The sequence below is a fragment of the Rutidosis leptorrhynchoides genome, chromosome 5, assembly GCF_046630445.1.
Source record: "Rutidosis leptorrhynchoides isolate AG116_Rl617_1_P2 chromosome 5, CSIRO_AGI_Rlap_v1, whole genome shotgun sequence".
In the NCBI taxonomy this organism is placed as follows: domain Eukaryota; kingdom Viridiplantae; phylum Streptophyta; class Magnoliopsida; order Asterales; family Asteraceae; genus Rutidosis; species Rutidosis leptorrhynchoides.
In genome coordinates this window covers 60,744,196-60,758,899 of record NC_092337.1, presented here as the reverse complement: position 1 = coordinate 60,758,899, position 14,704 = coordinate 60,744,196, and the positions used below count along the sequence as shown (strand labels likewise).

General features: G+C 35.1%; 2 protein-coding genes across 2 annotated transcripts; both read right to left on the bottom strand.

Moving 5' to 3' along the window:
- Nucleotides 1-66: 66 nt before the first annotated feature.
- On the bottom strand, nt 67-1,405 carry LOC139848664 (probable serine/threonine protein kinase IRE4). Its single transcript, XM_071838377.1, has 4 exons — nt 1,256-1,405; nt 1,071-1,163; nt 901-990; nt 67-213 (listed from the first exon to the last, which is right to left on the bottom strand). Exons 1-4 carry the CDS (start codon nt 1,403-1,405, stop codon nt 67-69), a joined length of 480 nt encoding a protein of 159 aa, XP_071694478.1.
- Nucleotides 1,406-2,765: 1,360 nt separating this feature from the next.
- LOC139847312 (uncharacterized membrane protein At1g75140-like) lies at nt 2,766-5,103 on the bottom strand. Its single transcript, XM_071836986.1, has one exon. It carries the CDS (start codon nt 4,935-4,937, stop codon nt 3,030-3,032), a length of 1,908 nt encoding a protein of 635 aa, XP_071693087.1. The 5' UTR covers nt 4,938-5,103; the 3' UTR covers nt 2,766-3,029.
- Nucleotides 5,104-14,704: the final 9,601 nt, after the last annotated feature.

The following is a 14,704-nucleotide window of genomic DNA, read 5'->3' as shown; positions in this document are numbered from 1 at the left end:
AATCAGCAGCATAACCTGCACCAAGGCTCAAGACAAGTTAGCTTTTTGTTATAGAAGTAATTTCAGCTAAATGAAATAACGCTCTCGTCTATCTACATTCCATTCATTGTTATGGTGATGACCATTTGAAACTACCACCTCAGTTAACTCGGGTCTAGTTAAATTACTGGTACTGTTCATTTGGCCAATTTTAGACAGCCCAAAGTTTTTAAGCTGATTGAATAGATGTTAATTAGCGCAGGAGTGTAAACTATATGGTAAATGACGACATTCTTTTCGTGCTTGTGGTTTTGGATCGTAAAATAACCATCACAATTGTAACCATCGTATTTGTTTACGTTAGATATTATGCCTATTATGCTGTCATATAGCTGTAGCATTGGGTAATAATAACATTATTATTAACATATATACTAAATCACAGAGTACTGTTCACCATTACATATATATATATATATATATATTAAAACAATCTTATATACTAAATCACAGAGTACTGTTCACCATTACATATATATATATATATTATATATTATATATATATATTAAAACAATCTTATTTACTTATAAATAAACGTTTAGTTTAAAGGATAAGTAATAAATTTTCTATATTGTTCTCAGTCAATAAACAGATATCCATTTGTGATCGCATAAATTAATGACATTGAATCGGGGTAATAAACTTCCATAGTAAATTAATGACATTGAATCGGGGTAATAAACTTCCATAGTCTGTCAGTAATGGAGGGTAGAAATGAAAAATTTAATCCATTTATGTGAATATGAGTATGTTCGACTCATGAAAAAGTAAGACGAGTTAAGCTATTAATAAAAACGGGTGTATGAATTCATTTTCAAGATTAAAAAAACAGCGCAAAATAAGTTAAAGAGATACCGCACCTTGATATGACCATCATGTGCAATCGATATGTTGTCGGATTTTAGATCTCTATGAAAAAATCCCTGACGATTGAAGGTAAAAGCAAGAACCTGTAGTATGCAAATAATTATAAAAATGCTACAAATGGAATTTAAAGCAATGCATGACAAAGAAGTAACTAGTAAATTACCAAAAATGGGTTTCGTATTGTGATCAGGATGCTACGTTCCGAAACTATCTTCTCTGTGTCATTTTTTCTAATCATATCTATTTTCTTGAGCATCTGTGTAAGCCATTGGCTAACCATCAGAACAAATTTAACAGTACAAAAGGGTTTATATTAATTCAAGAATATTTCGCAGTAATTGGCCATACCTTAATAGCAAACAAATCCCCAGCAGTAGGTTTAATTACCTCAAAATCATCAATGCTCGTTCGCTCTTTATGTAGACGATGTGAAGGGGTGGAGACTGAACTGCTCCGAGATACAGTATCCAACAAAGAAGGATATATAACATCACTCATTCTTTTATTCGTATCTTTGTTACGTTAGTTAATGTGGTGTATTATTATTTATAGAAACATTGATATTTTGACAAAGAAAAGGTGTATTAGACTACTTTCAATCATAACGTGCTTCCTTTCAAGAGCTGATTGTCATATTAGCGTGAACTCAGCACATGAGCTCGTAGCATCCATGACACCAATATATTAGTTAATCAAAGCGAAGTACAAATGTTAAAGCTAACTGTACAACCATTTAGTTCAACAATCCATTCTCAAATATGCTTCAAAAACACGGAACCCAGGGCGGAAAGTGGGCGGGTGAGGACGAATACCTTTGAGAACCCCTTAGAAGTACTCTTTAAGTTTCGGTTGTATCAATTTAACAAAATTTGTACAGAGAAGTACAAAAACACACGAGGTTCCATTTTAAGTAGATACTGTAATGATCAATAGAAGTCAAATTTGTACTTAAAGTTGACCAAGTATGCAAGATTTTGCATGCTACTTTAAAGGAAGTTGATCAAAAGTGTCCTAAAGTCAATGATTAACATGCCTATAATAACCTATAACAACAACAACCATACTCAGTCTCACATAATGTGAGATAACAACCTATAAATATTTAACAAATAATTTTTTTATATAAATCTATAAATAAAAATAAATAACAAACATGTTCTGATGTTCAAACCATCTCAATATATCATTGTGATTATGGTCTGCGAATGGGTCATAAAGGAACATGAATACCCAGTTAGGCCATCTGAGTAAAATAGGAAAAACTTTGAATAGCCTAAATAAAAAAAACTTTATCCGTTTACCTGCTTATTTAACAAACATGTTAATAGTTCATGTTAAATATGTATTAATATATGTGTAATCATGTTGACCAGCATACATGTTTAAGAGTAATCTATATATTTGTTTTAAAAAACTTTAGGAACAATATATTTTAATTTATTTAATTTTCGGTGCACTTCTAGCTAAATAGGTATATATTTATATGTTTGTTGTCTTTGATCATTTATACCTTTATTCCCTTCTTTTTGTCCATTTGAAATAAACAACAAAAAATAAGGCTTAACTGTATATTTGTTTGTAATTACACAGCTGTACAACCCTGTTTGCATATTAATATTAGAAATGATCAAATACAGACTTGTATTCTTACTAACATTTAGCATATATTAATGCATTTTACCTATAACAAACTCAGAACCGCTAAAATGTTGACTCGTTTTTTAATGTGCATGATCTGAGTCGAGTCAAGGTTAGTAAGTTAATAATTAGGGTTGAGTTACATATCATATTTATCAAATCTGATTGAGTTCAGGTTAAAAAAAATACCTTAACCCGACTCAATTCAAAGTGACACCCCTAAAACAAACCTTGTTTTCTAAAAACCGAAGGTTAGACTTTAGTTGTAAATTATATTTGGTCTTCCTTTTATCATGAAAATTCCAAGCAGCGTACCTGGATCCGAAATAGTATTTATAAAGTCGATCAATTCTGGCAAGAACAGCTCTTTGTAGGCTTGAAAACTTGTAATTATTACTTTTTTCCTGAAATAACTGATCGAATACAGAGTTTTACCTTACATATGCATTCTTAAAACAACTTACATTTGCCAAAAACTAGTGACTTAACTACCATGATCATCCACAACTTGACTGTTTACAAACAAACTCTCTCTTCTTTGAGTAAAACCACTAGATTCAATATTTGAACCTCTATATTTCAACTCCGACCCTCTGTAATCTGGATCCACAGAAGCAGGTCGCGAATTCGGGTCAATAGAAGTGGGTCTAAATGAACTCCCACCAGGACCCGTGTATCTTGTTGGTGAACCATATCTTCTTGGGGGCCCTCTTATACTACTACCAGCGCTGCTGCCAACGTTATTGGCACCACCAGGGCCGGCACCACCTCTCAGGTCCATCATATCATGATTTCTTGATGTGGGGTCCCCAAAAGATCGCTCGGCAGGACCAGATGGAGCTCCGCTCGTAAATGGATCATCCGGGCCCCACGAAGTTAAAGCATCCTTCTTGTTTGCAAAGAAATGCCATGCCACAAAAAGAAATAGTATGAAAAACAAAACGGGAGTACTCCATAACATTGTGTTGAATTCGCCTTTTGTAACGGGAAGATTTGAACGATACATTCCTATGTACCCAGTTCCTAAACTTAAAATCACAAGCTTTTCATGGTCACTAGCGATTAACGGTATTACACCATCTTTTCTAGAATCTAATCTCCCCAATGCTCGATAATTCAAAAACGAAGCTATAATCTCATCTAGTCCAGCTGAAAACACGAGACGTGGTAAACCAGCCCTCACATAAAGCTGAGAAGAAACATTATAAACAAACACCTTTTCTTGACTCACGATTAAAAAGTAACCTTTTATTGCCTCAAAAGCTAACGGTCCATGATCAACATCGACTTTCTTCTTTGATCTTACACGGCACTTGAAATTCATCGAGTCACCATAAATAAGCAAATGTACCAATTCACCACCCGAAGTAAACCCATACGCCTTCCCTCTATCTGACGCATCAAAAACATAATTCAACGCGTACGATCCATTCAAACCTTCACAAGGAGCTTCCCTGAGTTTCATAGTCCTCAAATCCAAAGAACCTGCACCCGTTGCTGTTAAAAACAACAACTTTTGTTTCAAGAACGCAAGAGGCCGACTACCGGGAACAATCGTACCAATAACTGAACCACCCTCTTTAAAAACCTTAATTTTCCCACCAACATCAATCGACACAATGTACCTCGTTCTACCAACATGATGAATCTCCAGTATACGAATCGCCGACCCAATTTCTTGATCTAGTTTACGAACCGTTGCCCTTTCAACCGAACTCAACTCATCCCCATTCGGGACCTCCCAAACCTTGTGAACTAAAATCACACCATTTCCATGTCCGGTAACCACCACACTCTCATTCCTAAAAACCGAAAGGTAAGACAGCATAGACATAATTGGTGAATCCGTTTTCGTATCAAATTGAAGCATAACCTCACCGTACCTCGTAAACACATAAAAGTTACCAAGATCATCACCAACAGCAATATACTTACTCAACCCTTCAACATCTTTAAAAGGTAACACATTAAGTGAAGTCGCTTTCGTATCGAGTTTCACAGCAGAAACAAACTGAAATCTTTCAGACCAAAATAAACTATGCTTAGTAACAGACACAGCTCCAAATTGTTCAACTTTATTACTTCCTTTCACTATTATATCACCATCACTTACATCACCACCTTCATCAGGTTTATTCGTATCAACTACCGGCTTTTCGATATCTTTCGAAACCCTAGGGGAGTCTAATTCCAATCCACGTGATTCTAATTTAGTAACTAATTCTGTTAGGTTTTTAACTAACTCATCGAGTTTACCTAATTGAGATATATGTTGATTCAATACTTTGATAATTTCAGTTGGATCGATTGTATCAGTGCAAGTAGCGTATGAAATGGTTGAAAATTGATAGATTAAAAGTAAAAAGATGAAACACTTGCCTTTAGTTTCCATGGGAGTGAAGTTAGATCCGATTTGAATTGAAGGATTAATTAATAGGTGAGATTAGTGTGATTGAATTCAAAAAAAGTGTGATTAAGATCGAGATTAGTGGACTTTTTATGAATAAACAGAGACTGAGAGTGAATTTAGGGATTAGGGCATATATCAGATTTTTCAGGGAGAATAGAAAGCAGCCGCCCATGGGGTGGTCTCCCTGTACTACTAGAAGTCAACATTTTAATTTGATTTGATGATTAATTAATTAATTAATAATTAATATAATAAACAAATCAGGTTTTTTTTAATAAGCGAACGAACACATTAGTTCCTCATAATAGAAGGTAAAATATCGGGTAATCAAACTCTTCGAGCGCAACACCTGGTACCGGGTAAATTGTGTATTATGGGCATCATCTAGTTACACTTCTTTTTTGAACAATTTAACATATACAAAAATTGAATCTGACTGGTATGCTTCATTGCCAAACAAATCAGGTTAGTACTGTATAATTTAAGTGTGTTGTTAAATAATGAAATTAAATTTAAAGTTATGTTAGATATAAACATTTGAATGTAATATTTATCAATTATTAAAAAATACATTATGTACTGTAATTTATATAATATAATGTTACATATACAGTACAATTTTTATGAATGATTTTTTTTTTTTTTTTTTTTTGGAACAACATATTTTTTATTATACAATTTTTATGTATGTATTAATTATATATACTTCTATGAAAAAAATATTATGAGTTCGTCATATGTATTTTAACACGTGTTACGAAGTCATATGTTAAAAAACCTTAATTCATTACAATTATATTATATAAAAAAGAATTTTTATAGACTGTATGTAGCTAAAAAACATTAGTAAATATTATTAATTTTCTTAATTTCTTAATTATTGTTATTGTTATTCACACACAAATGATCATAAAAATGGCGATGCATAATACTAGCGACGTGTATGGATTTGCTGATATGGTGATAAGTGATAACATACACGAATCCTATTTAGATCCTCACTAATCTTTGGTACAGGTTAACAATCACATGAACCACATGTAGATGTCAATGTCTATTTTATTTTCAAATCTGTCCATACACCATAGAAATAATGTAGGCATGTCAATGTCTATTTTCTCTTAAACCACGTCGATAATCTTTTTAGCAATCCGGCCACTTTATTTGATGATCAAGTAGATATTTACCTGAGTTAGTAAGTTCAATAAAGATGGGTGGATATTTAATGACATTGATGAAATTATGTGTTAATATGTAGCTAACGGATGTCGAACTCCTGACCTCCCCTAAAAGAGGCAGACTACCAACAACTGGACCACATCACAACTTCAGTTTCAAGTGTTATACTATTATTCAAGTGTTATATGAGAATAATATAAGTAGAAAATCGATCAAGTGTGAGTAATAAAACGTAGGAGAATTGTAAGTGATTAAAATGAAGGCCTATATTTGTATTTACAAAAGTCTAGCTTCTTGGAGATAGACGATTGCTGTCGTTTTCATAACAAACGTGCGGGATTCTTTGCTTATTTTTTTTCGGAAAAAAAACAAGAACTTAGATTAAACAAGAGACTTTAACAAAAATTGAAGCTTCGAATAAACGTACAACCAAAAGAAAACCGGGGTTAATACAAAAACTACAAACAAACTAAGCCCGCACCAAACCAAAAGATTAGAAGCTCATAAGATACACAACACATAAGCTACAAAACAACAATAAAGAACGTTATAAAGAGGGTGACCAATCAAACGTAGGACGAACGATTAGCAACCATTTTCATTCGGACCTCACTAAGAGTCCTTGATGAATTCTCAAAATTTCTCCATCTCGGCTCCTTAAACTCGTCGTTTTCTTCATAAATTCTTCCCTTTAGTCATTTGTGAGGAAACCAAACTAGAAGAAGAGAGATTGGCTTCAACATTATCGGACTCGGCCACCATACTATCCATCATAGACACAAAAGCGGCTAATGCTTGATCTGAACCCGAAGCACCATCACACTTAGTCAAGTCCGCAGGTAAAAACACCGAGGTATCGCAAGGTTTACCATTTTTGGAATCAACCGTTTCAAAATCAACCGGCGTGGCTTCGATACTACCCACCACCGGATCCGGAACGGCAGGTACCAAGTCATTCAAAGAAGAAGAAACATTTGAAAAAATGGGAGGATAACCTCTTCACATGAATCAACCTCGAGTACATTATCTAAATTCACAACCAGGGTACAAATTGGCATGGAGCCAAACAATGCTTATCTAAATGGTGTGGTCGAGCCCCTACAATCCTTATGATTACTCGGTAAAGAAGAAAGATCAACACGGCCAGATCCAAAAACACGATTTTTACAACCATTAAAACAAATATTACCACAAGGACACCTAAAGTTATCATCCAAAATCATTTTACCTTTATTCGACAAACAAGCAAATTCAACATTATGGTCCAAAGCAAACCTCCAAGCTCTTGAACATTTCTTCTCACGAACTTTACCTTTGTACGGAAACACCAAAATTTCATTTTTCGTAACAGTTACACTTTGATGATTAACGCTTGAAACCAAGGGTTCAGATCTTTATATGTTTCCGTAACATTAACCCATTGATGATCACCGCTTGGAACCAAGGGTTCTGGGTCACTAACATCAACAAAATTGTCCACAAGCAAGTATGAAGTTGACTTGGGAACAGACAATTCACATGTGACGAAATCATTAGCGGCTTTCATATGCCTTTTAACATTCAAGGAAACTTGATCCAAATTACCAGGATATGAACATCTACCACCAAAGGTAAACCTTGAGTTAACACAAAATATTCTATCAACCAATTGATCTCCATCACCGATAACATCACCTTCGCACACTACTCGATTACATGCTTATTTATTAAATGAAAAGGATATCGGTTAGTTATGAATTCGATCAATTAAAAATAAACTGAATTAAAAATTGTGGTGCTATATTGACACACTATAAAATATATAACATTAGGCCATGCATTATGCATCATAATAAGAATTTAGGTGGCTTAAAGCTTGTTAGCATCATGTTTTAATGTGCACAGTTATGTGTATTATTTCTCTTTAATTTTTTGTCACGAGAGCTTTTAGTAAGAAACCGGATCAGGTGGGTGACTATGGTGGATCTGGGTTGAGGGGTGAGTTATCTCCGAAGCATTACAGTTAAACAATAGAATAATGGTGGTTGATCATCACTAGAGAATTTCGCGAAAGAATTTATTCATGTCCTAAAATATAAGGAGTGTCTCTTTTTTCTCTAAAATCAATTGGTATTAAAGGAAATTTTTCTTAGACTTATATAGTTATATGCATACATTCGTTTTGTCTCATGATCGAGGTATAACTTTGATTTGTACTCTTACATAAAGCCTCGACTAGTGTTATCAAGGAGATTCAGTAGCCCAAGTTGATTTGTTATAGTAACAAACAATTATAGTATTATGTTGGATATAGTTTTGGTTAGAAGAATTGGATATGGTTGCATAGTATTTGTGAAGGATGTTATCCCACATAGGTGGGAGGAAAAAGTTGGAGGGGACTTGCTTGGTTATAAAAGAGGGGTTAAGTCTTCATTCCAAATTGCACCAATCAATACACTTTAAGTATTTGATTATTTCTTTCTTTATTACCCTTGTTTGAGAGTTGTATTAGTTAAATATTTTGGAGAGTGTAGTTGGCTTAAGAGAGTCGTATATATCATTGTAACAATTTGTGATATAGTGTATTTCTCTCTTTGGGGGCCGGTGGTTTTTCTCCTGTTTGGAGTTTCCACGTTAAATCTTGTGTTGTGTATTGTTCATATTTCTTTACTATTATTGTTGGGCTGGGTGGTGGGAATTAGTAAGACCGTAATTTCTCAACAACTGTGACGGGGGTCTCGGTTATAGGAGCCGGGGTTACCACACTGATGTGGGGGGGGGGGGGATTGTTGGGGTGACCTTCACCCCTTTCCCACATCGGTTGGAGAGGCAAAAACAAAGGCCCTTATATGTAGTTTGATACCTCTTCCTCACATGACACGTTTTAAACCCGTGAGGGCAGTTGAGTCGCTAGTGGCTCGCTGTTCTCAAAGCTGACAATATTATGTGGTGGTCATGGCTTCTGTCTCCATTGCCATCAACTGGTATCAGAGCGTCAGGTTTGACGGGGGTCTCGGTTATAGGAGTCGGAGTATGCTATGTGGTTGCCACGGGAGTGGATCGTCCACATCAGAAACGAGTTCTATTGATCGTATAGGGTATCTGGTTAGTCAATTTTTTTCTGATTCGTAGTAATAGTTGGATTTGTTAGTGGCGAGTTGTGGATTTCCGATTTAAAGGGTCCTGGCTACCTGCTACATCTGTTGGCTAGTCGAAATGTGAGCAAAATCAGAGAAAGTGTTGTTTATAGGATACGGATACGATGTCGAAGTTCAGTCCAATGAGGTTTGATGTAGAGAAATTTGATGAGAGGATCAATTTTGGCTTATGGCAGGTTCAAGTCAAGGATGTGTTGATTCAGTCCGGGTTACACAAAGCATTGAAAGATAAACCCATCTTTGTTCCCGGCAGTGATTCTAGCAGTAAGTTCGATGAAGAAAAATGGGATGATATGGATTTGAGGGCAGCAAGTGCGATTCGTTTGTGTCTCGCAAAGAACGTGCTTGCAAATGTGCACGGGTTATCAATGGCAAAGGAGCTTTGGGTTAAACTAGCGCAGTTGTACCAGGGCAAGGGCATCTCAAACCGGTTGTGTCTTAAAGAACAATTTCATACTCTGCGTATGGATGGGGGTTCAAAGATTTCAGATCATCTAAGTATTCTTAATGGTATTGTTTCAGAACTGGAGGCTATTGGAGTTAAAACGGATGATGAAGATAAAGTTTTGAGGTTGATATTATCTTTATCATCAACTTATGAACACATGAAACCTATTTTGATGTATGGGAAGAAAACTCCGAAGTTTGAAGACGTTACTAGCAAGCTCCTATCCGAGGAGAAAAGACTGGAAGGTAACGGGGTCTCGTCATCAGGAGATACGATAGTGTTGTGTTCGGATAGGCGAAAGAGAAACTTTGAAAAGAATCTGGTATGCTGGAGGTGCGGGAAGACTGGGCATGTAAGGGTTAATTGTCCAGGTGGAGCTAATCCGGCAAATGGCTCCAAAGACGCTAACATTGTCTCCGTTGTTACGGAGAGTGACGAATTCCTCTGAAGTCACACCATCCTCATGGTGTGTCCGCGCCACCATAGAAAGGGATGTTCGTTAGCGGTTCCACAATTGCACATGGGCATTGGTTTGGCATTGATGCAGGTTGTGTGGTGGAAACTGATGTTGTAGCTAATGAAACTTCCAGGGAAAGCCAAACAGGAAGTTGCACCATAAAGTTTCAGCTGGTTGTTCAACAACATGTGCCGAGGTGAAATGCTTGGAATGTGATATTCTAAGTGCTATACTCTTAATGGTGGAGTATGATAATTCTTGTTAAGAGTTTTGATTGTCTATTATGACAATGATTGTCGGGTCTTGACAATGTTCGATGAAGATGCAAGTTTTGTCTCTTAGGAGATAATGTCAACGGCATGAAGATGAGGATCTTGAAGTTGTCGTCGAGGAAGCGTCTACATCGGTTATCCTTGCAATATGGAAGCATGGTTATCTTCTTCTATCCAAAAGGTGGAGATTTGTTGGATATAATTTTGGTTAGAAGAATTGGATATGGTTGCATAGTATTTGTGAAGGATGTTATCCCATATAGGTGGGAGGAAAAAGTTGGAGGGGAGTGGGGACTTGCTTGGTTATAAAAGATGGGTTAAGTCTTCATTCCAAATTGCACCAATCAATACACTTTAAGTATTTGATTATTTCTTTCTTTCTTACCCTTGTTTGAGAGTTGTATTAGTTAAATATTTTGGAGAGTGTAGTTGGCTTAAGAGAGTCGTCTATATCATTGTAACAATTTGTGATATAGTGTATTTCTCTCTTTAGGGGCCGGTGGTTTTTCTCCTGTTTTGGAGTTTTCACGTTAAATCTTGTGTTGTGTATTGCTCATATTTCTTTACTATTATTGTGGGCTGGGTGGTGAGAATTAATGAGACCGTAATTTCCCAACATATTATGTTATATCAAGTTATCAACAAGATGCATTGTTATTGGGTGGAAAAGATGGAAAAAAAAGTTCTACGCATGTAGTGCATGTTTTTTTTTTTTCCTTCAAAAAAACAAAGAATTTAAATAATAGCACTTTTCACAAAATTGTGAAAATTGAAGTCATCTAGGCTTACTCGCTAGACTTAAACACATGCCGAGGTGTGAAAATCACTTTGAAGAAACAAAATAGATAATACAAGGCATTACATTACATTACAAAACAAACAAGCAACTAATAAGAAGAGCCTTCATAACTTCATAGTAGCATTTATAGACTTGTCTTCCACACGTAGAATTGGTGAAACTCGCACAACTTTCCGTTAACTAACCATTGAAACACCTTTACCTTGATGTGTTCCACCGTAGCTATCCATATAGCCCAATTCGTTGCCGAACCAATTAAACTCCAAAACCTTCCCGCCATAGTACCTATGCCACTACTCCAATCGTTAGAGAATTCGAGAATAGAAGACGGCATAGTCCAATACACCTTCCCCCAATTAAATAACGCCATCCAAATATTATGAGACCATGAACAATAGAGTAACACATGATCATTCGATTCGATGTGCTCCAAGCACCATCCACACTTATCGTCCGTATCTTCTCTTAAACATCGTCTAAAACTTAAAACTTCTTTAACCGGCACCTCTCCTTGATTTGATAAAGTTAATCATGTTTGTCACATCCAATTCTCCTCTCAACCTCTCATTAGGTGCAGGAGTTGAATCAAAATCACCCAAAACGCAAGAAGGACGGTTCCATTTGTTCAACATTTTAGAAATATGATGCCATATTTGTTTCTTTTCAAATTCATTATGTGGGGCATAACATTAAAATTAAGAACATCTACATTAGAAGGAATATAAAGGCCAACTAATTTTAACATTCGAAGTGATCCTTAAGCTTGAAAAATCTTCCTCCAACATGACACCAAAACCCCCGATCTTCCCCGAGATGGAATTTGAAACCCATTAAAAACAACACCTCTCCATACTTCTCTAGGTACACTAGGAGAAACATTCTCTACCATAGTCGCTTGAATAACAATAAAATCGATTTGAAATTTATGGATCAATTTACCTACTCTTCTCCCCATATTAATTCATATTGAAAATCAAATTTGTACTAGTGTTTAGAAATTATCGTTTATATATAGTGTTTAGAAATTGTCGTTTATATATATAGTCGCTTGAATAACAATAAAATCGATTTGAAATTTATGGATCAATTTACCCACTCTTCTCCCCATATTAATTTATATTGAAAATCAAATTTGTACTAGTGTTTAGAAATTGTCGTTTATCAATTGTCGTTTATATATAATGTTTATCAATTGTCTTTATTAATTTATTTTTTTAACAACAAACTTATTGAAAAAACTCTAGCAAAACTAAAGAATAATTATAAAGGATTACAAAAGATTTAACATCCAAGAATTTCAATTAGAGATAATTTTACACCTATAATAAAGCCACATAAAAATGCAATCAAATGTTATCAAACAAATTACATATTTATCGAATTGTCGTTGAACATAATGTTATTTCGACGTCTCCATACCAACCACAACAAAGCTGCTATGATAGCAATGAAGTTCTGCTTGGTAGCGTATGATGAGTTCTATTTATCAAGCCGCTCCTACATCTGAGATCACGACAAAAAACAAGGAACTTTAGTTTAAGACCCTGGCGAAAACAAGCAAGATCAATAATTAGCCCTAACCAGACTCTCCTCCAAATCTCACAATCAACTACGCAAAGACAAAAACTATAACCTCTAGTTTCAACTCCTTTGTTACAAACTGAACAACTAATCGAATCCAATTCAATGCATTTTGAAAACAGGGTGAAAGCTTTATTTAAACCGAAACCGCCATAAAAAAATTGACATTGCCAGAGATAAATTTGTACAAATTAGTTTCGAGAGTATCCGAAGGAAAAAAAACTCACGTCAATGTAAGTTCAAGATAAGTGCATGTAAAAACATCATCAGAAGCTAAAAGACCATTTTGATGATTTATAATACTGGACAACCGGACATCTTGTAATTCCACAAACTAACTCAACATACTTCATTTTTGCTACCTATGTTTGGCTGATGCCACTGCCACGCCATTCATCATTCACCAAACGGTCAGTTATAACAACCTCCTCATTTGATTTCAAGTGAAACAATTTATTGAACCTTTAAGCCAATGTATTATTTCCAAGACAAAGATCTTGCCAAAAATGAACTATTCAACCATTTCCAATCGTCATACTTACGGCAGACGTAGGAATACGATCATTTGAAATCGGTGTGAGACACAAATGAATCATGGCAGCCTAGACTCTGGTCCCTTAACAACCTTGAAACGTGAAACTATGGATCACTTGAATCACCTTCGACCATAAGGCATAAGGCGTATTAAGAAATCTCTGACAATTTTTCAGATTAGAGCTTGATTAAATGTTCAATGTTTAACCTTCCTTCGTCAAAAGAAGGTAACATTTTTTCCCACTTAAACTAACACGTTTATCAATTCAAATTAACTGTTAAAATATGCAAGTTGTAATATGACAAATTTCTTTTCTATTTATAGTTACATAATGAAACCTAAAAATACCAAACTCTATCCTCGATACACATTTGTGTTAATGTATAAGTCAAGCTCAAACAATGATTTAATTAAATTCAACATCAAAGTTAGGTTTTTAAGCACAAACTTATTAATAATATACCAGATCCGGATCGGCCCGCGCGTTGCGGCGGGGCCTGTCGGATTGTATACTCATAGTTAACATAGTGTTATGTATTTACAGAAGCGAAAAACGGACCGTTTGTTAAGCCCTGTTTTAGATGTCGGTGTGTTTAACTTTTTTTAGAAGGTGTCCGTTTCGAACGCAGCTAGTTACGTTTTGTTCGTAAAATTATTTCGATTTGAACGGTGGTGTCGAAAAAATTTAACGCGCGGTGAGCGGAATGATACGACCCGTTAAAAGTTTAGGTGAAGTTTGTTTATTTTTTTTAATAAAATAATAATTTTACGTTTTACACCCGAAAAAATTGCAAATTAAAGCATAGTTGAAGCGCAGTTTTTGTAACTTGAGGTGTTGATGTCGTTTGAAAAATTAAAGGAGGCCCAAACGACATAGTTTGTCACCTCCTTTAGTAAAGAGTGGCACCTCCTTTAGTAAAGAGGTTAATTAATAATTAATAGATTTTGATAATTTGAAATATTAATATTAATTAAAGTAAATTTTTTGTTTAGTTGACACACCCATTGCTTAGATTCAACTATTGGCATCTCCTTAACAGCACTTTAGCGTGAAATTTAGGTCTTAATTAGGCCCCTCGAGATCTATATAACATCTAATTCATTTAACTCCAACACTCCAACACTGTTTGTACGTACTTTTATCCCCTAATCCTGCTTCGCGACTTGTACGAAGTAAATAAATATTAAAAACCAGTGAAATGACCCGTGAAATCACGAGTTTATTTAAACGGAACAGTTTAATAATATGTTTTAGGTATTAAGTGAACGTAAATGCTAAAGTTATTTAGTTTAATGACCCGTGAAACCACAGAGTCCGACTAAGAAACTCGTCAACTGAAC